Genomic DNA, 27,716 nt, shown 5'->3' with positions numbered 1-27,716 from the left:
AAGGGGTTTCTTGAGTTCTCTTGGGTTGGGTTTTGTTTTTTTGGTTTTGTTTTTTTTTTTTTTTTCATTTAGCACAGCAGAAGGAATAAAGCTCTTAGATTCTTGGCATCTTGATTCTCCACCTCCAAAATGGGCACAATAATACCCTGCAGTGTCTTATAGCCATGGTGTAGGAATAAATACATTAAATCTATAAAAGTAACTTCATTGAATCTATGAGAATGACCACATTAAATCTACAAAAAATGCCACATTAAGTCCTGTGAGGCACCTGCCTATTGCAGTTTTATGGATGCCAACCAGGTACATCCTACTCGGAGGCAGCTACACTGTAAAGTATGAGTAAAACTGCTCAACAACAAGGAAGATTCCCATAAACGCAGGAAACCAATCTTTGTCAGCTGTAGGAATTTCTGCAAACAGAAATGAGAGATCACTTATACCCCAGTTAAATGTATAGTTTTGTCCTTAGAAGTGACCCTGCCTTCTGCAGCTCTGTTCCCCATATGCACACCCAGGATCTGCTCAAGCACGTGTGCATTTCACATCCCTGTGTTCTCCTGCTCCTCCTCAGCTGGTGGGATGAGAATTGCTGCCCTCACACTTGCCAGGAGCCTGAGTTAACCTGACTCTGGAGAAAAAAATAAAAGGGAAACTCTCCCAAGGATTTTATGGCAGAATGCTGACTGGGACAGGAGACTTGGGCTCCTGGCAGAAGGAACTGGTGTTCATTGTTCCCCATTCTTGGAACACCCTGTGTCCATTCCCAGCGAACAGCCACAAAGGAGTCCCTGCTCTGCCCCCAGCACCTCCTCCTGAACTCACACAAAACTTGGGAGTGCAGAGGCACAACCTGAGCATTTCTCCGGTGTGAATTCCTGCAGTGAGTGACCCCAGCTCGGGGGAAAGCACCCCCAGCACCAGCCTGGCTCTCCCTGCTCCTGGAGTCTGCTCTGGAGCAAAACAAAACCCAAGGGAAACCACAGGCCCACCCTGCCCTGGCTTTTACTGCCTTTCCCAGTTGTTCCCAGCCAGATTTCCATGAAGGAATTGTGTGCACTGCCTGCCACAACCCCATAAATCAGCCTGTTTGCACACACATCCATCCCACCCCAAAGCTGCCGGCGCTCTGGGAAGCCGGAAAGCTTCAGCAGGTTCCCACCTCCCCTGCGAGCCCAGCGGCCGAATGACCGGGGGCATTCCAGGGAGAACAGAATCCCGGGGAGCTCGGGAGAAGCCGAATAACCGGGGGGAAGAAGAGAATCCCGGGGAGCTCGGGAGAAGCCGAATAACCGGGGGGAAGAACAGAATCCTGGGGAGCTCAGGAGAAGCCGAATAACCGGGGGGAAGAAGAGAATCCCGGGGAGCTCGGGAGAAGCCGAATAACCGGGGGGAAGAACAGAATCCTGGGGAGCTCGGGAGAAGTCAAATAACCGGGGGGGCATTCCAGGGAGAACAGAATCCCGGGGAGCTCGGGAGAAGCCGAATAACCGGGGGGAAGAACAGAATCCTGGGGAGCTCGGGAGAAGTCAAATAACCGGGGGGGCATTCCAGGGAGACCAGAATCCCGGGGAGCTCGGGAGAAGCCGAATAACCGGGGGGCATTCCGGGAACAACAGAATCCCAGGGAGTTCGGGAGAAGCCGCAGCGGCGCGGAGCGCCTCCAGCCCATCCCACCCCCTCCTCCTCCCCCGGAGCATCTCCGTGGAGCTGGGAAGGGCTCGGGGCTGAGCTCCCAACCCTGAGCATGGCTCGGAGAAGCTCGGCGAAGTCGCAGCCACCCGCAGCCCCCGGAGCTGCCCCGTGTGCCCGGAGCCGCCCGCTGTCCCCATCCTGCAGCGCCGCTGCCCACGGAGCCGCTCCAGGGCGCTCGCACCTGGAAGGATCCCAGCTCGGATTCTCTGGCTGTTAACGCAGCCCTGCAGGAGCTGCCCAGCGCCACGGAGGGAATTCTTCACGGCAGCGTGAATACTTTGGAAGTGGGCAGGGGAAGGCGGCAGTTTGCCCCCCGCTCCTCCTTCTCTGCTTTGGGAGAAAGGAGTTGCCCAACCTGGTCATGAGACTTTCGCAGACTTCCCAAAGAGGCTCCTGAAGTTCTGACACTGCACCACGGAGAGCCTGGGGCAGCACAGCCCCCCCCGAGAGCAGACACGCAGGCACAGGGCATGGAGAGTGAGGTTGGCAAATCTGTGGACAATCAAATGGACAAATACATGTAATAATTTGGAAGTTTTCTTTCTTTCCTTTTATTCTGCTTCCTTTTTTCTCTTTCTCATGCATTTCTTCTCCCTCTCCTGATGTAGCCGTGCTGTTAACCCTCTCTCGCCCTCCCCTCCCCGATTTAGAGTTACAATAATGGGGAAATCAGAAAGTCAAATGGATATTGTGGAAAAATCGACCAAATCCGGGAAGAAGCCCTGGAGCTTTGTGGCCATCGGGCTGGCTGTCCTGCTGCTCCTCATGACTTGTGCTGCCGTCGCCCTGGTGATCCTCTATGCCAGCAGCAGAGGTAAGAACCTGGAAATAATCCTCCCCTTCCCTCTGCAAACAGCAGAAAAAGTCCTTTTTCTCACAGAGCTAAATGAAAACAAAAATATGGGGAGACCATGAGGTCACCTTTGTGGGGCACTGGGCTCTCCCTGCCTTGCTCCCAACTTGAGCACAGAGATTATGTTGGCTTTCACCTAAATTTTGAATTATGCTCTTTAAAATTCCATGCTTTTATTTAATTCCATGCAGTGTGTTGAATTCCGAGTTGTTTTGACAAAGCTGATGCGCTGTTTTAGAGGGAAGGTGTGTGCCTGTGTGCGAGGACTGACATTTCCTCATTTTATCCAAGCACAAGCCAAGATTCATTATTGTCAGGGTTTTTAAAGCAACAGCTGCTTTAAAACACTTCTAAAAACAATCTCCCTGAAGGGGAAATTGCTTATTACAATGTGAAAGCTTAAAAAAAAAAAAAAAAAAAAAAAAAAAAAAAAAAAAGCCACTTGCTACCGAGGAAAAGGAGACTTTTTAAATATTCCATCAGGCAGTTGGATCTCTAAGTGCGATTTGCTTCAGTGACTTGAATGCAAATATCTTGCCAGAAACCTGACATTGAGCCACGTTATTTTGAAGTGTTTTGCCTAAATATTTTAACTGCAGAGCACACTCGGTAAAACCAAAGTTTTCCCACTGGCACAGCAAGTGCAAAGTCCCACTTTAAAACCCTGTGAAGCATCAAATGCTCGGGAGCAGCTCTGCCTCATGTTTGTCACTTCCATTAAAGTCTCTTGGATTGGGAGCTTTGTTAAAACACTGGAGAACGAAATTAAAGTGGGAACAGCAAAACTAGAGCAAGGCTTTGCTGTCTCCTCACAGTGTCTCTGCCTCCCCTGCTGCAGGGAGATGCATTTTCAGCGCTTGTGAGTGAAACACTGCACAATCCTGAGCAATAATTTATGAAAAAAAAAAAAAAGAAGCCTCGTTATTGTTCATTCCTTTTGCTAGCAGCAGCTGAACGCCAGGCAAAATCTGAGTATTTGGTATTCATAAAGTTCATCAGAAAGTTTATTCTGTTTGCTCAGGAGATGAGGGGAAAGAAATTCCCCAGAGCCAGGTCCTGGAGGAGGAGTTTCTGTGTCAAACATTGAGTCAGGCAGGGTTTTGCTGCCTGCGTGCGTAAAGGATTTGAGAAATCTGCCCTGCATCGTCTGCTGGGTCCAGACAATCCAGAATTCAGGTATTCACAATATTTGCCCAAGTGTTGGTCTCATCCAGATCCAGAGGCAGACTCTGTGCTCACTACATGTGTCTAAGGAAGGCTTATCTGTGAGAAAACAGGTCTAAAACCTAAATATTTTTGCAGGCTCATATCTGCAATTAAACTTTCCCTGGAAGTGTTCCCTGAGTGCAGGGCTGATGTTCTGCCTGTCTGTGCTCCTCACACCCCACCAGGTGTGTTCAGCTCTGCCCTGGAGCCACTCTGTGCCTCTGTCCTCAGCCCAGCTCACAGCTGGAGCAGCCACGAGCTTTAGGTAATTCCAGGTGGGAAATGAGATTCCAGGTGGGAAATGAGATTCCAGGTGGGAAAGGAGCAGCATGAGGAGCTTCATCCCCACAGAGCAATGTCAACATGCAAGAACTGAGTCAGTAAGAGCTTTTCAGACTGTTCCTGCAGTAGAAACTTTTTTTTTTTTTTTGTCTTGAAAAGTTTTGTCCCCCTTAGCTCTGTTTTGCTGTCACACTTCAGCCCGTTCCCAATGCTCAGCCAAAAGCCTCAAGTCTCAGGTTCCCCAAGGGAAAAGCATCTCTGGCTCAGAGCTGAGCCACATAAATCCCACAGAACAACAGGAAAAACACAGAGTGGCTGAGCACCATGCATGTGATACAACCAACAGTGTTATCCTGGGATTCTTCTATCGCTAATTTCACTGAAATGTTAATTTTGGGATGTGTATGGGGCACTGCATTGTTCACTAAGAGCAGACTCAGATTTCTCACTTCACCTTGATACATCCTTGATCAGAATGACACTACCCAGGCTACTAAAAATAATTTTGTTTAGCTTGTAATTAGGAATTAAATTAGAAAATCAAAGCATTGCTTGTCCTGCTTTGCATTCACTTTTTTTTTTTGTTTTAATTTATAAAGGCATGTTTAGGCTTTGTGGTTCAGGGAGAATATTTTTCTGCTGGTATACATCTTGCAGAAGAGCAATGTGGTGCATGAAATAGCCCTGTGGGCACAGCAATAATTCCTGGAGTTCTGTTAATGCTGACTGGGATTTTTAGCTCTATTCCCAGCCAACAAAAACACTCAAACTCTCACAGCAGTGCAGTTACAGAGTTCTGGACACAATTTGGGGATTTTTGACATCCAAGGAAGTTCTCAGACCAAAAAACCACCCTTATCTAAATAAGCTGAAGCAAAACATAGGAAGAATAAAGTAATATTTGGGTGATCCTAGCAAGGGAGGCAGGGTTGGGTTTGGATCTGAACTCACCATGCTCTCAGTCCTCCCCTCACACCCACACCCCCACCTCAGCAGCCTTTTCACAGCTCCCCCTCAGTATTTACTGAGCTCCAAACCTCAACCCTTGCTGGAAAAGTCACAGCCTGAGGAACATCTCAACCCTCTCTGTCGCTGGCACATCAAATCACTCAGCAGCTCCTCCAGCAACTTAGCTCCAAACAACTTCCATCCTCACCTGATTGCTGCTCCCGTAATTCTGGTTATTTGATTGACTTTCTGGCTCCCAGGTTGCCCTCTCAGGAGAAAGATTCACTGATATTTTTTTGTGTCTGTCTGCATCCCAACACGTTGCCACTGCTGGCTGTTAGGAAGTCCAAGGTCACAGCCCTCTGCTGTCTCCTTAGGCAGGCTCCAAACAAACAGAAACACAAACCAAGCAGCACCTAATTCTGGGGGTGGATTTAAAAAGAAAACCCACGTTTTTCTCCTGCATTCCCTGTGCTGAATGTTATTGTCGTGCACTTAAATAACAGATTTACACGAGCCTGCTGAGCAGGAGTAGAATCTAAACTAAAAACTGAGACAAGTTTGTAGCTGAGCTCTGGCTCCTCTCCTTCACTGGTGTGAAGTCCAAATGTCCTCTGACGTCAGGAACGTTCATTAACGAGGCAGCTATTCAGGGGAGATGCAGAATTTCAAGAAGTGGCAGCTAACACACAAGTCGTGGTGACATTTGGGTGGCAAGACTCTCCTCAGTCGTAGTCAGATGGGGCTACATGAATGCAGAGCTGTAATGGGGAGTGACAGGCCATGCAGGGCTGCAAAACGGGCAAACAAACACACAGTTTGCTGATTCTCACACAAAATTCTGGCTCAGCCATGGTTATAGGTAAGAAATGCTAGGAAAGGTGGGATAAAACCAAACATTTGTGTTCTGCACTCCGTCTGAAGGCGTTGACACCTGGCACAGGCAGCAAAGAAAACCTGAATTTGGCAATTCCGTTGTTTGTTGCGAGCAAATTTCTGTTTTAACAGCAACAAGGGCAGCTTGTAGTGCCAACAGCACTTCTGCAGAGGAGATCTGAGAAAAAGGGAAGGTGCTGAGAGGTAAAAGCTCCCACGTGAGCTCTTGGTGACAACTGTGGCTCTAATTGTCTCCGTGTGTGCCATCCCCAGCCATCTGTGCTCCTCCAAACGCGCAGTGGGGAGACACTAAACACAAGCTGTGTCCTCCAGAGCCCTGCAGAAGGCTTGGCTTGGCTTTTGTTCTCTGAAAAAGGAGCTGCAATAAGGCCCTGGAAAAGCAGCTTGGGTTTGAAAGGCACCATCATTCCAGAGGTGAGCTGCTGAAAGGGACTGCGGCCATCCAGAGATCCCACCAGTCATTCCTGGCTCCTGCTGCTGGCCAGGAAATGGGACAGGGCTCAGTGGCTCCTGTGAGGCCAAATTAAGACAATAAAATTCTCTACAGTGACCCCAGGAGGTCTGAAGCATGTCCCAGCTCTGCCATCTCTCAGGTGAGCAGTTCACCTCTGAAGTAGCATCTGGAGTGCTTAATTTCCCTCATTTTCTCCCATTTGGAGTAGTCCCACAGCTCAGGCCATTTCATTTGTCTCTCTCAATTCTCTGCTGCTGCTGTATCAGACTGAAATGGATGTCAAAGCAGGAGCCTCTCTATCACTGTAACTCAACCTGCCAGCAGTGCTTAACCAGGGAGGAAAATAAAGAGAGAAATGCCTGTGCTTCTACTGAAAACTTGGGCTGTTCTAGAAAAGTAATTGAGAAAACAAAAGGCAGAGCTGTTGAGAATTCAGTAGGTGCATTTAAAGTTCATTTCTAGTTTTTGGAAGGTGCGGGTGACAAGGCTCCAGTTGAGTGAGCAAAGATCTGGGATTCTAAAGCCAAAGAGGGCAGAGCTGGTCATACCCAGAGCCTGTGGCGGGAAAGGCTCTGAGGAATAAAAGAACAGAATTGATAGAGAAACAAAGGAGACACTTTTCGAGGTAAACTGAGATCTCTTCCCCAGCCATTTCCCATGATCTGGTTTTGGGGCAGAGTTTCAGAGCCCTGAGTGTGCCCTCGAATTGCAAACCAAGCTCTGGCTGCTCTGCCCATCCTGCTCAGTTACAGCATCACGATCACCAGGGCTTGGGGGAGGGAGAGGAGTTCAAGGTTCATTCAAAGCAGTTGGTTCCAGAAACTGAAGTGAGACATTGCCAGGTTGTAGTAAAGAGAGAAGCTTTGATTTTAAATTAAATAAATAAATAGGTAAATGAAAGAAAAAAAGGATCCATTTCAGTCCTGCCTGGTCCCTGGGAAACAATGAGAGATACATAAAATTCCTGTAGTACAATAATTTCTTCTTCATGTTGCTCTTTGCTCCTTTCCTTTTGCCCTTGAACTACTCATTTCTTTCCCTCCAAGTACTTTATTTTCCCCTTGGAGATACCCCGGGCTCTTAGGTTTGACTTTGCCAAATGTCTAATTACAAGAGCGTTTAAGAAACCCCAAAAATTTGGTTTAGCTTCATCCAGCACACACACACAAAAAAAAAATAAAATAAAATAAAATAAAATAATTCCAACGAATGCTGAAAAAAACGCCAAAAAAAAATATTATATATATATATATATATATGTATAACTATCCTGTGAAGCTTCCCATTGTTCCACATATTTTGCTCCTCCCCTGTTCAGGTTGCCAGACACCAGCCAGGGCAGGACACAGAGTTTTTCTCATGCAGATGTGCTCCCACCCAGCACGGCCACGCTCAGCTGAGCCCTGAACATTCCCCAGCACAGTGGGGGCTTTTTATGTCGCTTCCACTGATGAACTTCAAAGCCCTCTTTTCTCCCCCACTGTTTTATTTCTCTCTGAATTACTGTAATCTTGTTTGCTCTCATGTAAAGCACTTATTTGCATCGAAAACGATTTTTTTTAGTAACTCTTTTCTGCAAACAAGGACGAAAAACAAAGCTTTAAAATGGCTAAATCTGCTGGAAAGTACCAAGATTTTGTTTTTCAGAGTGGAACCACATAGTTGCCTCTTCGATATAAGTGGGGAGTAAACCAAGACAGCCAATTTCTCAAATGGGAAATTAAACCAGCAAAATTAATTTTCTTCTCCCAGGGCCAAGGCCCTCCAGATGGGAGGCTCAAATCCCTGCAGCTCCACAGGGAACACCACATGGGAGAGACCTGACACCTGCCCAGAATCACTAATGCATTCACCTGAATACTCAGCATCAAAAATGATGTGTGCTCTGGCTTTTGGGGGACCTTCTGCACCGGGAGAACTTCACAAGCCAAGACTAAGCCCTCAAAAATAGGAAATGAATAGCCAAGAGCAGGATTTCAGTGGCCTTTTTCCATGCTCAACTCAAGGCAGGACAAATTTGAACAGAAGGTCCACAGTCTCCTTATTCCTACACTATTCCATCAGCCCTGAAAATTCCAGATTAGGGACAACCTCTCGTGTGAGCAGCAAGAACCAGCCTTAAAGGCCACATGAAACAATTGCCAAACAAATCTGTGACAGGCTCCCCCCTCCCCAGCACACAAATACCTGGAGAAATAAAGGTCATTTCTTTTCCTAAATTTGATCCTGGTGACTCAAAGCAGTGTGGCAGCAGTGACCCAGCTTTTTGCCCCCTGTTTAAACCTCTCAGACTCAGCTTGGAAGATGCTCAGAGCATCTTAATAGATCGTCTAAAAAAAGATCCCATACTTTCAGAGTAGACTGCGGAGGCAGTTAGCAGGTAGAAAAGATGGTCTTATTCTCCTTCCAGGAGAGATAAAACTCACTGTCAAGACTGTTGTAATGTTGCTGCCAATAAATTTTCCTCAAAAATCCCCAGATTTCTTCACGGTTGTCATCTGATGTCTTTGACTGGCACCAACATTCACTCGCCTGCTCTCAAACCAAGCAGAGCTGTCACTGAGATTGGGCTCTGGTGAGTGACTTTGGGAGCAATTTCCTTCCAAAACAAGTAATTCCATCTGCTTTCCTCTCCTCTCCCTGCAGGCTCCCACTATGGCACCAACTCGGGCAACATCTGTACCACCCCTGGGTGTGTGACAGCAGGTAATGGGTTATTGTGAATCACTGCTGCAGAGGGGAGGCTTTATGTGTTTTTACTGAGCCTAAATAAGAGATAATTCAAAGTTTAAGGCTGCAGTAGATGAAAAGGAATGAGATTTCCCCTTGGGTAAGGAATATCATTCATAAGTAGAACAGGAAATTTGCCAGTGTGGCCAAGAGCTCTGGCTCTGAACCACAAGGCCATGGACTGACCAACACAATCTGTACCTATGAGCATAATAAAATACCCTTTAGACTGAATTTTCTCTCTCATGGGGTATCTACCTTCTTATTTTTGGCCTCTACACCTCAAGAGAGGTGAGGGTCCAGCACAGATGTTCCCAACAGCCCCCTGGAAGCGCTGGTTTCTTGGCCAGTGCCTAAACAGGAGCCCAAGGGAGCACTAGGCACTCTTCCCTGCAAGGCCTCCTCCTCTGGGACAACTCTTCTGCCATTCAAATCCATTTTTAAGCAGAAAATAAGATTCCTCAAACTGTAATGTGTGGGAATGAGCCTTGCCAAGCATCTCCTTGAGAGTCTTCAGTAGTCCCAGAGATCCCTGGGCAGTCTGTAGAATTCAGCTGTCCAATTCTGCTGCCCAGCTGCCAGAATAATCCAGAACATGGACCCCACAGCTGACCCGTGCAAGGATTTCTACCAGTACGCCTGCGGGGGCTGGCTGAACCGGCACGTCATCCCAGAGACCAGCTCCAGATACAGCATCTTTGACATCCTCAGAGACGAGCTGGAGATCATCCTGAAAGGTAGGGACGAGGCTGCTCCATCCCCAGGCACCTGTGCTTATTTCAGAGGTTACTGACTGCACATCAGACAGAAATAAACTTGCAGGGAAGTGTTGATTGGGGAATTTTTTCTCTCTGGTCCTTTAATCTCTACATCTCTTACTACACCCATTTTTTGGGAACATCCTGTTCCCACTAAAAATTAGCCCGAGGTGATTGGGTACTAACTCCAAAAAAAGCAGGACAAGCAAGCTCTGTCTGCAGGTCCTTCCTCCTGACACTTTTTTCATTAATGGCATGAAGAGCTCTCTAGTTTGACAGTAATTGCAGCCTACGAGTGCTTCTCACAGCCCTGAATCCTCATGGATTTCTCTAAAATGATCAAAGCTCTCCAGGGCAAAAATCTGATGGCAATGGTTCCTTCCCCAGGTGTGCTGGAGACTTCAGATCAAGGGGACAGAGAAGCCTTTCAGAAAGCTAAAATCCTTTACAAGTCCTGCATGAACGAGAGTGAGTGTCTTGTTCCATCGATTCCCCTGTTCAAAACCAGGTGTACAGAAAAACCAAAGTCCTTTTAAGCAAAGTTCAGTCAATATCTGGCTAATCCGTGTGGCTGTGCCTGGAAAATTCATCTTCAGAGGGATGAAGATGCCTTGGTATCTCCTTAAACCTCAACACACCCATTTGGGATGTGGAAAGGATGGGTGTTGGGTCTCCACCTCTGGTGTGGATGCAAAGCCTTTCCCTCCGGAGGCACAAACCTGTCCCAGCTCATCTTTCCCAAACCCGTCCAGCCCAAACCAGCACTGGAGCCACAGAAGTATTTTCATTCCTTTTCTGAAGACTAATACAGAATGGTTTCACGATATCTCTTTATTTCTTGTTATGACACACTGAGTTGCAAATTTAAACTGTTAGGCCCATTACCTATTTTTTCTAATTTTATTTTTGCATGAAAAGAACACAGAATTTCTTTCCCCCCTCAGGCCTTATAGAGCAACGAGATTCCCTTCCTCTGCTGGAGGCCTTGAGGATGGTTGGAGATTGGCCAGTGGCTTCTGCAGACTGGAGTAAGACCAAAGGTAATTCTGGGCCTGGAAGGGTTCAGTCAGAATTATTTACTGAATCAGGGAGGATGCTGTCACCAAGTGAAATCCTCCATTTTCATTTTCTCTTCCCAAACAGAAGTCAGGATATCACACATTTAACACTCGCTAATCCATTTAAACAGATCTCCAAAATTTCAGCAACCAGCTTGTGAACTGTACAACTTCAACCAGTCTGACGTAGATTGACAAATTAAGTCTGTTTTCCCTTTTATCTCCCAGAGCCCAGCTGGAGCATGGAGGAAAACCTTTCCATAATGAACTCCAGGTTTAACAAACGTGTCCTCATTGACATGTTCGTGTGGAATGATGACCGGGATTCCAGCAGGCACATCATTTATGTAAGAAAAAAAAATGATAGGGAATTATTTATATGCCAGAGTCACAATGGACAATTATTTACACTGCAGACAGATGAGCTTCCCATAGAACAATAGTGGTAAAATGTAGGCAACAGTTCTGTACCCCACGTGTCAGATCTGTCTCAAAGACATACTGGGAAATGTTTTATGGCGGCATAATAAGAAATAAGAATCAATGGAACTTTGCTGATTTAGAGCATTTAAGGGCTGAAAATTCTTGTGGCTTACAAAAATGATGATGAGGTTTAATATATAGTAAGAAACCGTGGGTTTAAAATACATAAAGAGTATTTCAGAGTTTGTTCATGGGTGGTTGTGCAAGAAGTCCAGCCCTAAAGTCAAGCAATGTAGAAAAGTGACTTAAATTTGTTCTTGGATCTCCATGATAACTGAAAGATTTTGCTTTATAACCCACACTAAGATCCACCCTGTCCTTACCTGGAAACCCAGAGATTAAAGTTGTACCTTCCACCTCACCCCAGACCCAGGAGAGCCCAAATTTTCTGGGTGTTTGGCAGGGGTGTCATTCCAACCCTGACATGGTGGCACACGCAGCATTTCCTGCTGCCTCTCAAGGATTCCTTTGGACAAGCCCAGTTCCTGCTCACCACTAACCAGAGAAATGCATTTTCCTCCAGATTGACCAGCCAAGTTTGGGAATGCCATCCAGGGACTACTACTTTAATGGGGGCAGCTATCAAAGAGTAAGTATCCCTTGTATTGATTTACTCTGTGCCACTAAAGCAACTTTATTCCTTAACCCTGTGCTTTTGAAAACCCCAATACATGAATCTTCACGCTATGCAATAATCAGAATTAGACTGTGACATTCATTGCTAGATTTTTTTTTTTTTAATTAAGCCAACATTCTGTAAAGTTTGCAAAAGGACTGAACACCTGTATAAATATAAAGCCTCTCCAGAACTGGCCAACGCATGAAGAAGGTTATGAGAAAATAAAATTGTGTTTTACGGCTTGGACAGTCTCTCATTTTGAAGGACATCTTCACATTTTCAGTGCAGGGGATTTGCTTGCATCTTCCTCCGAATCCCTGATGCTCAGCAAGTAAGAAGTTGCTGCCACTTACTCTCCCCTTCCCCCAAAATTACAAGAAATTGTGAGAGATTATTTTCTAGTTGCTTTCCTCTGCCATCGCTCAGGGCAAAAACACTGATTCTGCAAAAACACTGTCTCTGTGAATACACAGAGAGCTGTTGCAAACAGAGCCAGATAATTTATCTGTTTCCAAGATGAAAATACTGCTTTAGTACATTTTATTTTCCTCAATTATGCCTTGCTAACAAAGAGTATTTGCAGCCCAACATCAAACCAATTTTCCTAATAAGAATGGAAGGGAATACAGAGGGCCAACAATCAGCATTTGAGACTCTTTTGTCTCGTGGTTGTAAAGGCAGATGAAAACATCAGTGGGAAGAGTTTTCTTCTCACTTCAGTGTATTTGACCACACTTTATACAGAATAAAGCTAAAATACAGCCCTGGGAGGTTTATAGGGGATTGCCCCCACACCTTCTGGGCACCTTTAGGAGCTGCCAGCTCCTGGGACAAAACAGTCTCCTGGAAGCTGGGAAATGTGGAGAGCTGCTGACACGGGAATCTCCCCTGCAAGTGTCACCTCCACAGCAGAACTCACAGCAGAAAAGAGGGATATTTATGCATTGGGGCATGAAGGTCAGACATAGATTGACCTGGAGGAGGTAGGAAATCAGGTACAGTGCAGAGACAATCCTAAATTAGTGAATGAAATCCAGTTCTGCTCAATACAGCTTTAATTTGAAGGCACAAAGCAGGGGGGCTGAGGCTGTGCTTTTAATCCTAATGACCAAGGAAGAGACACAACCCCTTTTTATTTGTATTTACCAGCTCGCTGCCCCCAGACAATGAGCCCAACTCTGATGACCCAAACTCCCCCTGTGCTTAGTCCAGCATCTTTTGGCAAAACTCCTCCTGAGGCCTGGGGGAGTCTGGCCTGATTAAGGCTCAGCATTCAGCCTAAAACCACAAATCATCATCTGTAAGTGCCCAGACTCAATTTCACCACAGTCACCGTGTTTATCTGGCTTCCAGGGTCTACGGAGGAAGAAAAGTATGTGAGAGGAACAGGTAGCATCAAGTTTTCCTGTATCAGGGATCAGCATTCCCCCAGCTGCAAAATGTCTTTCCAAGGCCCATTATGAGGCATAAATCAGTCAGAGCCTCCCATCAGGAATTAAGCAAAGGTGTCACTGGGAACTGTCTGAAACAGAGCTTTTCTTTCAGACACTAAAACCAGACCTGAGAAGATTTATGGTATTACTTTCAAAGAACTCAAACCTTCCCTGTTCACTCTGGAATTTTGGATCGCTGTTCCCATACTGCAACTCAAAGCACAGAGCCTCCTCTTTGCCCAAGCAGTAATTCTAACTCAGAATGCTGGGGTTGGATGGCACAGAGAAGCAAAAAGTGTGTTTTGAGGCTGGCAAGTGCCCTGTAAAGTATTCATGACAAAGACAATGCTTTGCTGAATGAGAAATGTGAAGATGAACTACAGAAATAGTGAAGAGAGACTATTATCATGGGCTTGGACTGATATGACAAGGGGAATGGGTTCAAACTGTCAGAGGGCAGAGATGGGATATTGGGAAGAAATTATTCTCTGTGAGGGTGGTGAGGCCCTGAAACAGGGTGCCCAGAGAAGCTGTAGCTGCCCCATCCCTGGAAGTGTTCAATCCCAGGTTGGACACTGGGGCTTGCAGCAGCCTGGGAAAGTGGAAGGTGTCCTTGCCCAGGGCAGGGGGTGGAAGTGGATGGGCTTTAAGCTCCTTTCCAACCCAAACCATTCTGGGATTGCATGATTTTATACAAATATATATAAATCTTTATTCTGTGCTGGCTTGGCTGCTTGTCTAGAAGCCTTGGGGCAAATTTCCAAAGCAGTTGAGCTGCCCAAGCATTTTCTGTGGTGGCCTGGGACACAGAACCCTGGGAATGCCTATCCCAGGGCAACCTGGGATAATGGAAGGTGTCCCTGCCCGTGGCAGGAGGTGGCACTGGATGGGGTTTAAGGTCCTTCCAACCCCAATCATTCTGGGAGTCTATGAAATGATGGACAGCAAACCCTTTCTACACATTCTGTGTCTGACTGCAGGTGAGAGAAGCTTATCTGCAGTTCATGATCACCATTGCCAAAATGATCCGGGAAGACAAGAATGTGTCCAGAGATGATTCCTTTGTCCAAGATGAAATGGCAAAGGTCATGGAGCTTGAAACGGAGATTGCAAATGTGAGTAGAGAGATCAAGAACTCCTCAGGAAGCTGTGGGGTGCAAGGGGTGAGGGCGAAGGGTCTCTTGCTGGTTTATGCAGCAGTTTTCAGTGCACCAGAAAACCCACAGAACAGAACAAAGTGGGGGAAGACGACTTTTTGTGCCATGAGCAGCCCAAAAATCAGAGCCTCTGTGTCTCTAATTCTGCCTGCTGTGTACACTGCTGCTGTGCTGCTCCAGTCCCAGCCTTATTTCTATTAGGAACTCTGCTAAAGCAGGATAATTCCCCCCCTGCCAACCATGCACTGGGATAACACCAGGGCAGGCTCCCTTGCATCCTTAATAACCTACAGCACCCCAAAAATCCCCCAGAGGAGGCTTCTATTCTAAAGAGGACAGAAGGAAGCACTTGGCCCAATATATCCCTGAAACATTATTGAATAGTGGGGTACCCAGGCTCCTGCACTGAATTTTTGGAAGCGGCACTGGGCACAACCAAATGATTTTCCTTTTCCCAAACAAACTGGTTAATGTGAATATTACTGGAGTGTGTATGTGTGCACCTGCATGCGATTTCAGCCACTGATATTTCTGTCAGTTGATTCCAGTAATAACCTTGTGAATGTCTTCAGGCCACGACCCCAGCAGAGGAAAGGCACGATGTGACCTTGTTGTACAACAAAATGACCTTAGCAGAGCTGCAGGAAAAGTTTGCATTCAATGTAAGTGTTTCATGAGCAGTCTCATACTTCAGGTCTTTTAATTCCATGCCAGTTGGAAATGGCTTTGTGAATTAATCAGTGCTTCAACAAAGAGGTGCAAACTCATTCCCACTCCTAATTTTGTCTTCAGAATTCCTTCAAAAGCTTTGTCCTACTGAACTGCTGCTTTCAAGGTCATAAGACTGTCAAAAGTCCAGTTACTGAGGCATTTAATCATCCAACATTGGAATGTCTCTCTGTCTGCCTAGGAATTTAACTGGACCTTCTTCATCCAACGTGTCATGTCTTCAGTAAGTGTTCAGGTGGACCAGGAGGAAGAGGTGGTTGTGTATGGCATGCCTTATCTGCAAGAGCTGAAAGCAATTATCTCCAAGTACTCAGCCAGGTAAAGAAACTGCAGGATAGGTAGGACAAAAGTCACGGAAGGATTGTTCAAATGTCAATTATTGGACCCTCTTGCTGATTCCGAGCTTCTGAGGAAAAATGACACCTCTATAAAATACAAGAAATGCCTTTGGAGGTTTCAAAGTCCAAATATTGCAGTACAAGGTGTCTTACTTGCTGCTTGCTTAGAAAAGGTTAAATGGGAAGAAAAAAATACATGACAGGCTTAGCTCTTGTTCCATTCTAGAAGGAAGAAAAATAAATTAATCCCAGAACAGACACGACAGCCCAGTCCTCAGGCTGGATGACTCTGCAGTTAAATGACAGGACTGGCAGCAATTATTTCCTTCCTTGTCTCCATCCAAAATTGAAATTCCCCTCTGACTGCCTGCACTAGTGCTGGTTTTTACAGGGTGTTAAGCTCAGCTTTGCTTTCCCACACAGCACCATCCAGAACTACCTCATCTGGCGGCTGGTGATCGACCGGGTCAGCAGCTTGAGCCGGCGCTTCAAGGACGCTCGGGCCAGCTACAGGAAGGTATTTCCTCTCTTCATAAAGAGGAGAGCACAACTGCCACCAAATCCAGCCTGGTCAACACCATAACCCTGTCAGGGGTTTGCAAAGAGATGAACTTAGAGCTCCCTCCCAGCCCAAACCATCCTAGATTCCGTGATTACATCTTGGAATCCTCAAACCAACCCAATGGCAGCAGTGGAACCCTTTGGGTTGATTTAGGCAGAGGTCTGGAAGAGCTGCAGGGGCAGCGTTAATGTTGGCTCTGGTGCTGCAGGCCCTGTACGGGACGACGCTGGAGGAGGCGCGCTGGAGGGAGTGCGTGAGTTACGTCAACAACAACATGGAGAACGCGGTGGGAGCGATGTATGTCCGGGAGACTTTTGCTGGTGAGAGCAAGAGGATGGTATGTAGTTTACCCTTCGTACTACTGTACATCCACAATGCCCACAGTGCCCATTCCCTCTGGTGTGAGCTCCCTGGTTTTTGCCTGGGAGAGTTATCCACCAGTCAAGAAGGTGCTAGAGCTCATTTGTGGTGCTCTTTTAGATGCTCAGTACCATGGTTTAGAGCACAGAATCTGGAGACATCAGCTTCCAGGAGGAAGCTTTTCATCCCTTCTTAGCTGTGCCTGGGAATAGGGCATGTGAATGATGAGCGTCTCCCTGCCTCTCCTTCAGGTCCAAGATTTAATAGAGAAGATCCGTGAAGTGTTCGTGGAGACTTTGGATGAGTTACAGTGGATGGATGAGGCATCCAAGGAGAAAGCTCGTGAGAAGGTCAGAGATAACAAGGAATTTCAGTATTCCCTTATGAACATGAAATATTTGGAATTTTGTAGTGTCACCATTTCCAGTTTCTCCACAAACAAGAGGGAAAGAGGGCATTAATATCCTGTTACATTGTGCTCTCCTTTCAATCCTTTGTTAGCCCACATCAATAAAATTTCCAACTGGATACAATGCAATTCCCCCCCCAAAAAAACATTTCCAGCTTTTAATTGACCTCAGGACCATCAGCACCATTCCAAAGCCAAGAAAAAACCCCAAACATTTAACTATTATTTGTGTCGAAACTTTAGCAAAAACAACAACACACCAACAAAAACCACAATTAAGAGGAAACATCCAACTCTTTTCTTCCAGGCAATGGCAATCAAAGAACAAATTGGCTACCCAGATTATATTTTGGAAGATCAGAATGAGAAACTGGACCTGGAATATGCCAATGTAAGTATTTTGTGCACGTCTCACTGAATACCTCCAAATAAACACCTGCATTTGCTTTCTTGCCCCTGGAATATTTGTACCTGTGCAACTGCCCTTTCCAAGGACACTGAAATGAACATATTAATAAATAATTGGTGCAAAGAGGCAACTATTCAGTGAAACCATGCAACCAAAACATTCTTTAGAGGACATTCAGTGGGACGAGAAGTTCCTCTTCCTGCTCAGCTGACCAATGTACTTGGGTCCCTGTTTGTGTAGTTAAACTTCAGTGAACACAACTACTTTGAAAACATCCTGGAAAATCTGCGAGCTGGAGCCCAAAAGAGCCTGAAAAAGCTTCGAGAGAGAGTTGACCAAGATATGTGAGTTTCCAGACAGAGACACAGACACAGCCTAAATTCTGGGTTAATGGTGGGGGTATTTAACTCATACCTGGGAATGCCCATGGCTGAGATAATCAAGGAATTAAACAATTCTAAGGTAAAATGAAAAATGCTCTTTCCCTTGAATGTTTGTTCCTTTGTGGGTTTGGGATGAAAGCTGCCCATAAAAAATCCTCCAGATATTTCCTGGTATCAGGAATTCTTTACAGCTGTGATCAATGCACCCTTTTTCCTACATTAATCCTTTCCTTATATATAATCTCCTTATAAGGATTTTTCTTCTTTATATATCCATGTATACATTCCTGATAATATATATATTACATATATGTATGCATACATATATATATATATATATATATATACATGTGTGTGTAAATATATACATATATATATGTGTGTGTAAATATATACATATATATAATCCCTGAAAGGATTAAATCCTTACAATCCTTTCCTACATACCTTGCATTTTTAAACCAGAATTAAATTTCAAAAACATCGGGGGAAGAAATCCATCATGGCTAACTGTGCGCAACATTTATTTTTAGATGGATAATCGGAGCTGCAGTGGTCAATGCATTCTATTCCCCCAACAGGAACCAGATAGGTAGGTTTGAACACTTTTAACCAGCTAATTTTATCCACACAGCTGTGCAGGTGTGCATCCAGAGGTAAAGCTGCCTGTACCCATCCAGGAATTCTGGGCAAGGCTGCCAGGCTGTTCAGCTCAAGCACTTTGTTGATGAATATTCAGCTCCCCCTCCTTGGCAGGTGTAGTTTATACCCTGCCACTGGACAGTCTTGGGTTTGAAAGCCTGGGACAGCACCAGTGCCAGCACCCAGAGAATGCTCCCAGCGTGTCCTGGGCTGCTCGTGCTCCTGCTCCTACGTTCTGATAGCACATGGGGCAGCCCTCCAATTTGCTCTGTGCATGTGGCACTGGAATTACACTGCTAAGAGCCACCCCAGAAACTGCCTCTGCCCCCAGAGCATCAGCTGTGTGAGCTCTGCAGAGCTGCTGGGCTGCCCTTCATCTTTCTTCGCACAGAAAACCTTCAGATCCTGCCTGGCTCCCTGTGCTCCCTGAGCTCAGACCTCATGCAGGAGCTCAGGTTAAAACTGCTGAGTCTCTGCTGAACTCTGAGCACCCCCAGCAGCAGACACAATAGATAATTCCCTCCAGAAGTGCTTATTCAAATTCCCAGACTGCCAGGAAGATCTGCTACTCAACTACTGATATCATAGAAGGACAAATCCATGGGGGTTTTAGGCCAGACAGTAATGGCATCCTGCTCCCAGGGCAAAGGCCAGGAGTGGAAACAGCCCAATCTACCAACAGTCACAACAGAAAACTTCTGTAATTGCTAAAATCATAAACATCCAAATTGCCGATAATTTATCCCTCTGACCTCTCCCAAAATCCGTTTACCTTTGTGCAGCTTCCACTCACCTCCATCCTGCAGGTACCGCAGCACCAGAACCTTCAGCCACGGCAGGGCCCTCCTGGGGGCTTTACTGGTGGCCAACCTCAGCTCCCAGTTTATCCCCATTGGTTTTACACAGATTGGAATCAGCTTTCCAGGCAGGGAACTCAGGTCCTGAAGCCACCTGGTTCCTCTCCAGCTTTGTCCTTATAAATCATACAAAAGTAACTCATTTAAGCAACTTGGAGATGAATATGCCTGTGTAAAAATCCAAGCACTACCACCCACAATAGTGTGCATGTCAGTTAAATTCTGTTTCTTCATTTCTCTAGCTTGAGAAAACAATTTGCCACACTGCTCTGTCTTACTGCAGTCTGGCTTATACATTCCTCCACTAAATTGTATGGATAAAACCTGTGTAGCCAAAAGGGTTTTGTCTCTGAATTAAATACTTGAAATATAATTTCAATATCTCCCTTCATAGAAAATATCTCATTAGAGTGAATTACTGCCAGTCTGAATTCCTCTAGGAGCATTTATGCTTTTCAGCTTGTGTAGAAGGGGTGAAAAGCAAATCCCATGGTTCTGGATAAGGTTTTTGCCAGCAGACTGAGGAAGAATAGATCTCATATTGGCCCCCCCAGCTGGCATCAAGTGCCCTTGGTGGTCTGTAGGAATCACTCCTGTGCATGTTTTACACTCCAAGTGTTGGTGGGATCATTTCTAACCTCTCCTTAACCCAAATAAAGCAATAAAACCTCCATTAGTTCCCCTATAAAATGGCTCTGACACACAAACTGTGCCTGTCTCCAAAGGACAGCTCCTAAACATTCTGTTCTTGACTCACTGCAGCAAACATTATGGACCAAATTAGGCTAAGCTTAATGTAAATGCTGCTTGGATCTCAAACAGGGAGATATTGTAGCTGCAGATGTGCTAAATTAAACCTTTATTAACTTGTCATTTTCCATTTATCAAGAGAGAAACAATTTCACATGAGGCATGAGCTTGTTTCTAATCATTTTATATTTTCTGTTCCTTCCTGACCCTTACACCAAGCAAACAATCTGTCTGCCAGGGGTGCAAAAACAAAGCCACCTTATAGCATTTCCCTCTTTCTCCCTGTCTTTGCAGTTTTTCCTGCTGGGATTCTCCAGCCCCCATTCTTCAGCAAACACCAGCCCCAGGCCCTGAACTTCGGAGGCATTGGGATGGTTATTGGGCATGAGATCACTCACGGGTTCGATGACAACGGTGAGGAGACGACTGAAAAAATGTCATTATTTCAGCCAAAACTCATGGCATGGCAGGAATTAAAATGCACTGGGACTGAAGATCCCTGTGCAGTCACATCCAGCTCAGCAGCAATAGGAGCTTACTGGGAACACTCTGTGGAAAGTTTTGCAGGGAATGTTTCCTGAACAGAGCATAAGAAATAGAAAGATGTTAAAAATAAATTGAGGTAATTGCAATTCTCAGGAAAAAAAAAATTGTTATTTTTACAGCATCATCGGATCAAAAACAAACAGCAGGCAGATCCATGGGCTCCTGAATATAGTGAAATCTGTGAACAAAATTTTTGGGATAGAACAAATGTCAGTAGTGTCCTGAAATCCCAGGAGACTTTGTTTTTTTCAACACAAATGCTTGAAATAAATTGACTTCTTTGACTTTCTCAAATGCCATGTAAAAGAATTTGGGGGAAAAGCTCACTTCTGACCCAACAAGTCAGGAGTTTCAGGAGTTTCTTCCACATGGATTTTCTTCAAGCTCATTTTTTTTAATGCTCATTAAGTTTATGCAAATGACGCATAAACACACAATGCAGCCTCAGAAGCTGAGTTCTAGAGCAAAGAAAAACCTTGTTCTAGCCAGAGAGTCAAGAACACAAACTCCAGAACTGCATTTCCAGCTTTCAATTTTCTATAAACCTCAGTTCTGGCCACACAGAACCAGCACCTCAGACACCTCAGAGGGTGAGGGAAGGTTTTGTTACACGGTATCTGCAAAAACCACTTGGAAATAAAACCTGGCCTTGGAGCTTTACTTGAAGTCAGGGCTGCTGACTGAACAGGAAATCAGGAAATAACAGAAACCACAATTCAATTCCCTTGTGACAAAGAGAATAAACTGTGCCCAAAATATTTCTGAGAATCTAAATTCAGGGAGGAAAGAGGAAGGGAGTGCAGCTCGTACATCCTGGGTGCTACACTGGAAGAGTAGCAGCTTTAAAATCTCACTCAAAACTTTCCTTTTATCCCTGGGTTTTCCTGCAGGTAGGAATTTTGACAAAGATGGGAACATGCTGGACTGGTGGAGCAACTTCTCAGCGCTGCATTTCAAGGAGCAGTCCCTGTGCATGGTGCACCAGTACGGGAACTACACCTGGGAGCTGGCCGGGGGACAGAACGTGAGTAACAACCACGACCAGCACAGGCACAGCTCTGGGTTTGTACCAATGATGACTTTAACGGGGGATCCCTATGGGGAATATGCACAAACCCCAGCTACTAACTCTTCTGGGAACGAGGCACAAGGGTTGTGATAAACTGGGGACACTGGTGTGGCACAGAAAGCCCAGGGTCTGTGCGCAGTGATATTCTGTCCAGCAGCAGCCCAGGTTCTGTCAATGTTGTATTTGTGTGTGTTCTGTTCCAATCTACAACTCTTAAATTTCACTCTCTTCTTTCTTGTCCAGCGCAAAGTCACAGCTTCCCTTTGCTCCAGGCATGTCAGGCTATTGTATGACTGACCTGCGGTTCTTAGAGCTGCTGATTTTACTGATGATAGAGTAAATAAATGATTATTTTTATAGGTCAGTGGCATAAGCACATTGGGAGAAAATATTGCAGATAATGGAGGAGTCCGACAGGCTTACAAGGTAATCATCAAACACCATGTGAGTTAACTTTACGTGGCAGCCAGCATTGGGACGACTTATTCTGTGCTAAAAAAAAAAAAAAAAAAAAAAAGACAATTAATATGTTAACACCATATTCCAAAAGCTGAAGGTGGAGCTCAGGTGGGAGCAGGGAATGTTCTTCCCTACAAAGAACCCTAACAGATGTCACAGTAAAACCTTTTATCTTTAGTGTTTTAAGTATGGTGCTAAGGGTGTTTATAGAACATCCTGAATCTTTGGAAATCTAAATTCCAACTCTAAGGGACGCCATGCCAAATAATTACTTCATTAGGATTGTTCTAAAAGCTGTCACAGATGTGGAGGAGCTGTGTGGGGTGACACAAACTGCCGGCACACGGAATCTATGGATGTTCTCCGGTGCTGGATCTCTTTTTACTCTCAGCTCTCCCTTTAGTTTTGTGCTTTGGGACTGTCTCAGCACCTGAGAGGCTGCAGAAACAGAATGTTGGGAATTAACCAGCGTGAGGGCACATCAACTTGTCTCCATCGTGTCAATATACCTAAAAAAAGCAAATAGGCCAATTAATGTGCAACAATAACAGGTAATGGATTTAACATTGAGCAAGGTTGCTATCTGCTATTTCATGAGCAGTTACCTGAAGAGAGAAAAATCATCACTATAGAGAGGCAGAGGAGACTTAACCCTTTATTTCCAGATACAAATTCCTATAGAAAGAGTTTATGAAGCCAACAGTGCTTATGCTGACAACTTTTTCATAAAATTCTCTGCAGTGTTTGTATTAGAGAGAGAAAATTCATACGAATACAGAAGGGAAACACACTGGTTAGTGCATGTGGTGACTAAAATCCCTCCTTCCAAAACAACGTTCAAAATCTACCTCCTGCTGCTCCCGTGAGTTGATCTGTGATCATTTCCAGGCCTACTTGAAGTGGCTGGAACGGGAAGGGAAGGAGCCAAAGCTGCCTGGACTGAACCTGTCCCACAAACAGCTTTTCTTCCTCAACTTTGCCCAGGTGAGAACACACAGGGTTGTGCCTCAGGTGTTTGGACTTTGTCGGAGGAAACACCCGGGGGAAATCAAGGGCAGATAGATCTGTCCCAGACCACCAGATCTTGATCCAAGACCTAGATAAAACAAAAGTTAATCAGTAAATAATTGCATCTATTGTGCCTCTCTATAAAATGTACCCCAATGGCATCATAGCAAACTGGGATGGCTCTTAGGAAAGCCACTGAGAGGGTTCCCAATATGAATTCCCTTCAATACTGACCCACTAATGCTGAATCTCCCTGTCCAGGTTTGGTGCGGTTCCTACAGACCAGAATATGCCAGTCAGTCCATAAAGACAGACGTTCACAGCCCTCTGAAGTACAGGTGAGTTTTATTCATTTACTAACTCATCACTCTCATCATTCCACCCCTTGCACCACAACAGCACAGGAGACTCTGACAATACACAAGATAACTCCGGACTGACTATCAGATTTTCTCCCACAGCTTGTAGGACACTGCTGGAGAGCACGTACCTCTACCTGCCCTGGTGAATTTGCCAATCCATAAGGGATGGAGCAAGACCAAACCCACTCTGTTCAGGCATTTCATTGCTCATATTACCTATATTTCCTAAAGCATCCCATATTCTGAACTGCAATCAGGTTCTGAGGCTCCAAACCACTTTCTTTTCCCTGGAACAGCAATTTCCAAGTAAATGAGTCCCTTCTCTTTGTTTAGGGTGATGGGCTCGTTGCAGAACTTTGAAGCCTTCTCCGAGGTGTTCCACTGTAAGAAGGGCACGGCCATGCATCCCGCAGGGAAGTGCCGGGTGTGGTAACCAAGGACGGGGCACTCCGGTGACACCACAAACAGCTCGTGGCAGGGATGTGCCCGGTGTTCTGCCGCTCAGCCACAGCCAGGGCTGCCGGGGCAGCTGCTACAGTGAGAGCCAAGGAAGCACTCGGCTCTCCCAGTGCCACTGGGAAGCACACAGGGATCACGGGGATCACAGGGATGGATCCCGGGACTGGCGGGCTGTGCCAGAGGCCACGCTGTGTTCCCGGGCCCAACGACTGTTTCCAACGACAACCTGACTGTTACTAAGACACTGCATCAGGGTTACAAGGACTAATTCTTACACGAAAACAAAACCAACAAGCAGACACAAATCTATTTTTCAGAAAGGAACAATAATTTTAATATGTCAGCTCCGCTTTCTGGGGCTCAGCAATGCTGTCTGAGATGTGCCACTGCTCCGTTTCCAGTGTCCTGGTTCCGTTTCTGGTGCGTTCTTCCCCAGACCAGGTTAGAGCTGGTGTAAACTCTCGTGCTGTCTGTGCCCCTGCACTTTGATCACTGCTTTGCTGTCATGGATTGCTATTTGTTGTGACATGTCACACAGTGAGCTCTATGTCGAGACGCCTGTCGCACTCTCCTCCTGCACTTGAGTTCCTCTTCTCCAAAGAACCCCCTTCAAGTGAGGCATCACTATCACATTTTAGGAGTACAAATTTTGTCTTTATGGTTAAATTACAGGGTCCTACCCTTCAGAGATATATTTAAAATGATGCTTATTCTTGTAGAAAGTGTATAAAATACCTTTTGCCAAATAGCAGACATGTATCCATGGAAACAATTAAGCTGGTTTTAATCCCGTGCCTTTTTATTTTGCCATAGGCTATTTTTCAGTATTTACACTTGAAAATGTAACATGTATTAATTTTTAATAAAATTTAAAAGAAAAAATCACAGTGGCAAATTCAGCAAGGATTTCCCTATGGAGAGGTATGGAGAGCTTTCCTTGGTAAGCATCCTACTATAATGAGAATATTTTAAACTTCCAACATTTAATAGTGTGTTTTGAATATTATTCCAGCAAATGCTTTTCTTTCTAGCACAGGAATCACTTGACAGCCAGGCAGTAACTGCCTGTGTGACTCTGCAAAATCATTGAGCCCTGAAGATGGGCCATTAAAGGTTCTGGCACATGCAACTGTTAAAGAGATAATTAAAATGCGCCTGGAAGGGTTAATGCCAAGTGACCATCACAGCACATGGAAGTTACACTATTTTTTCGTGTAAGTTTATCCCATCTCCCACCTGTAGAACATTTCCCAGCTGCCAGTTTGTGTCAGTGCCGAGTGCTCCAGCCCCAACCTCCCCTCTCAGCCCCACTGATCCTGGTGCTGTGCCCACACACAAACTGGAGATGACAGGCTCCAAATCCCCAGGAAATGGCCCTGAATTCCTACTGACCACCGTGCTACCTTTCCACAATCACAAAATGCTTCAGCCCTCCGGGAAGTTCTGAACCCAGAGGTGATTTGCTGCACTTTAGACTCGTAGACAATGAAGCCTCAGAGAAGCTTTATTACACGCTCAGGAAAAGTAAGGAAGATCCTGATGTTTGCCGGGAGGAATCCGAAGCCTTTCCTTCTCCCATGCTGCCACCTGGTGACAAACCCCACTCCAGCTCCTAAAAGACCAAAATTCACATCCAACAGGAGCAGCTTCCAGACTCCATTGAACCACAGTCGGTGCAGACAACAAACCCGGCAAAACAATTCATTTTTAGTTTTAATTAACGATCCTGGTTGGTGCTGCATCTCTCTTCCTGGCTGTGCAGAGCTCCCAGCTCACCTACAGCATCTTCCACCTGGAAGTGAACTCACTGGAAGTCATAATTATGGGGCTGGAGGACAGGTTTTCTTTACAAAAACATCTTCGGAGAAACTGCTGCCTAAAAATTAATAAATCCCTCCTCCTAATTACAACACTAACTGAATAATGCTAATATTTGTTGAACAACTGTAGTACTCCTTTCCCTCCTCAAGAGCTGCTTTCACTGCTCTTAATTTAAAAGTTCACCTCAGTAAAACAGTAACACTGAATACCAAATCCCACCCTAAAAATCATAATGTTTTTATTCTTAGGACTGTAACAGAAAGTGTTTCTTCACAGACAGGTCTGCCTGTGTACAGCAGAGACTTTTTTAAGGAATTTCAAAGCATTCCCTGAACCCTTCCACTTTCCATTGCCTGCAGCTTTTCCCATCAGAGCTGTGATTTTGCACACCCATTCCTATAAACCACAGCGCTTCTGAAACATCTCCTTACTCTGCAAAAACAGAACAAATTCTGCTGAAAAAACTAACAGATTTAAAAAAAAAAAATAAACACACACACATACACAAAAAAAAAAAAAAAAAAAAAAAAAAAAAAAAAAAAAAAAAAAAAAAAAAAAAAAAAAAAAAAAAAAAACACAACCTTAAGAAGTTGTCTATCATATTTTCCTTAAGCAAAAAGCCAACATTTCCCATTTTTTCCTCATGGTCATGTGGATGTCACGTCCCAGATGTCCCACCACACCCATCCAGGGCCTTCTCTGTGCCTTTCTAGATTCTTCCACTTCTCATTTTATAGACTATTCTGATAATTAAAGCATTTCTATCCTCACCAAATCCTTCTTTAAAAAACATCCACAGGGATGCTCTTCCAGAATAATCCTTTTCCTTAAGGTAAAGCCAGCAGCCACAAAACTCTGAGTTTTCCCTTCTGCAGGTACCAGGAAAGTTCTTTCACACAGAGTATGTGTTTTCTTTAGTATAAACTTTCTTTTTAGACACAGTGGACACAGAGGATATTAACTTTCTTTAATAAAAGCCACATGGTTCTTGCTGTGGAGAATTCCTTTTCCCAGCAATATCGTCTTTTCTCCTAAAAACTGAAAAATCTGTACAAAAATGCTTTTGGAAACTGCATTGTGTATTATGCAGAATGTTTAAAATGGGGAAAGAAAAGAAAAGGAAGGAAAAAAAAAAAAGCCAGCTTTTTCCCAACAAGCAACAGTGGAATAATTAATGCATTCCAAGTGTCAACTGTCCATAGGGGAAGAAGAAAAGTCCAGGCATTCCACACAGCCCACTGCTCCTGAAGGGGATGTAAAAGGGAAGAGCTTTCCAGGCCCTGATGACACTTGATGTCATCAGTGTCTTGATCACTCAGCTATTGCAGACTTTGATGCTTCACAAGATGCCACTGGGCTATTTCATTAACTCCTTTGCAAACCCTCCTTTTCATTTTCAAGCTGCCTTTCTCTTCATGATGGTTTAGGGGGAAAAAAAAAAAAAAGGGGGTGCTGTGCTTGGGTTTTTTAACCATCCCCATTGTCTGTCACAGTTCAAACGATGTCCAATTCAGGCCTGGTTTCTTCAGGGTCGGCACCAACTTCCTGCACAGGAGCAGTTGTTTGATCTCCTTTCTCCTCGTTAACATCAAAACCTGCCTGTCCTTTTCATGCTTTATGGCATGTCAAAGGAAAACACAGTCAGCTTTTATCGGCTTTTAGTAGCAAATCCTACTCTTTCCAGTCTAACAGCCAGGCTTCTCTCTTAAGAGCAAGAACCACCGCTGGGTCACTCTCAAATTAGATTTTAATGTATTACCCAAAAAGAGAGATACCTCTGACTCCTGCACTGCTGCAAACGAAAGGAAACAGTCCCACCAACAAGCAGTGAGGGGAATTTTCAGCTGAAGAACTAAGACCATTCTTCAGGGTATTATTACAAAACTACCCCTTTAAAGTCATGTTCTTCATACTTACGGGGCACATAACTTTTCCTCCTTTGCCAGATATCTGTGAGGGCAGCTGCAGCAGCCAGCAGAA

General features: G+C 45.1%; 1 protein-coding gene across 1 annotated transcript; it reads left to right on the top strand.

The window, feature by feature from the left end:
• The first annotated feature begins 1,721 nt into the window (after window positions 1-1,721).
• Window positions 1,722-25,819, top strand: MMEL1 (membrane metalloendopeptidase like 1). The gene is made up of 23 exons (XM_066203035.1): window positions 1,722-2,215; window positions 2,346-2,509; window positions 8,982-9,041; window positions 9,641-9,802; window positions 10,211-10,291; window positions 10,768-10,863; window positions 11,110-11,228; window positions 11,888-11,953; window positions 14,397-14,531; window positions 15,146-15,235; window positions 15,484-15,620; window positions 16,064-16,157; window positions 16,411-16,539; window positions 16,814-16,912; window positions 17,279-17,362; window positions 17,621-17,724; window positions 18,297-18,355; window positions 20,307-20,426; window positions 21,449-21,582; window positions 21,988-22,053; window positions 22,975-23,070; window positions 23,356-23,432; window positions 23,790-25,819. Exons 1-23 carry the CDS (start codon window positions 2,166-2,168, stop codon window positions 23,887-23,889), a joined length of 2,322 nt encoding a protein of 773 aa, XP_066059132.1. The 5' UTR covers window positions 1,722-2,165; the 3' UTR covers window positions 23,890-25,819.
• Window positions 25,820-27,716: the final 1,897 nt, after the last annotated feature.

Source organism: Chamaea fasciata, unplaced genomic scaffold, assembly GCF_029207755.1.
Source record: "Chamaea fasciata isolate MVZ Bird 193981 ecotype frontalis unplaced genomic scaffold, bChaFas1.0.hap1 SCAF_23, whole genome shotgun sequence".
NCBI classification, from domain to species: Eukaryota; Metazoa; Chordata; class Aves; order Passeriformes; family Sylviidae; genus Chamaea; species Chamaea fasciata.
Note: the sequence above shows the minus strand (reverse complement) of the source record. Positions and strands in the feature narration are given on the sequence as shown.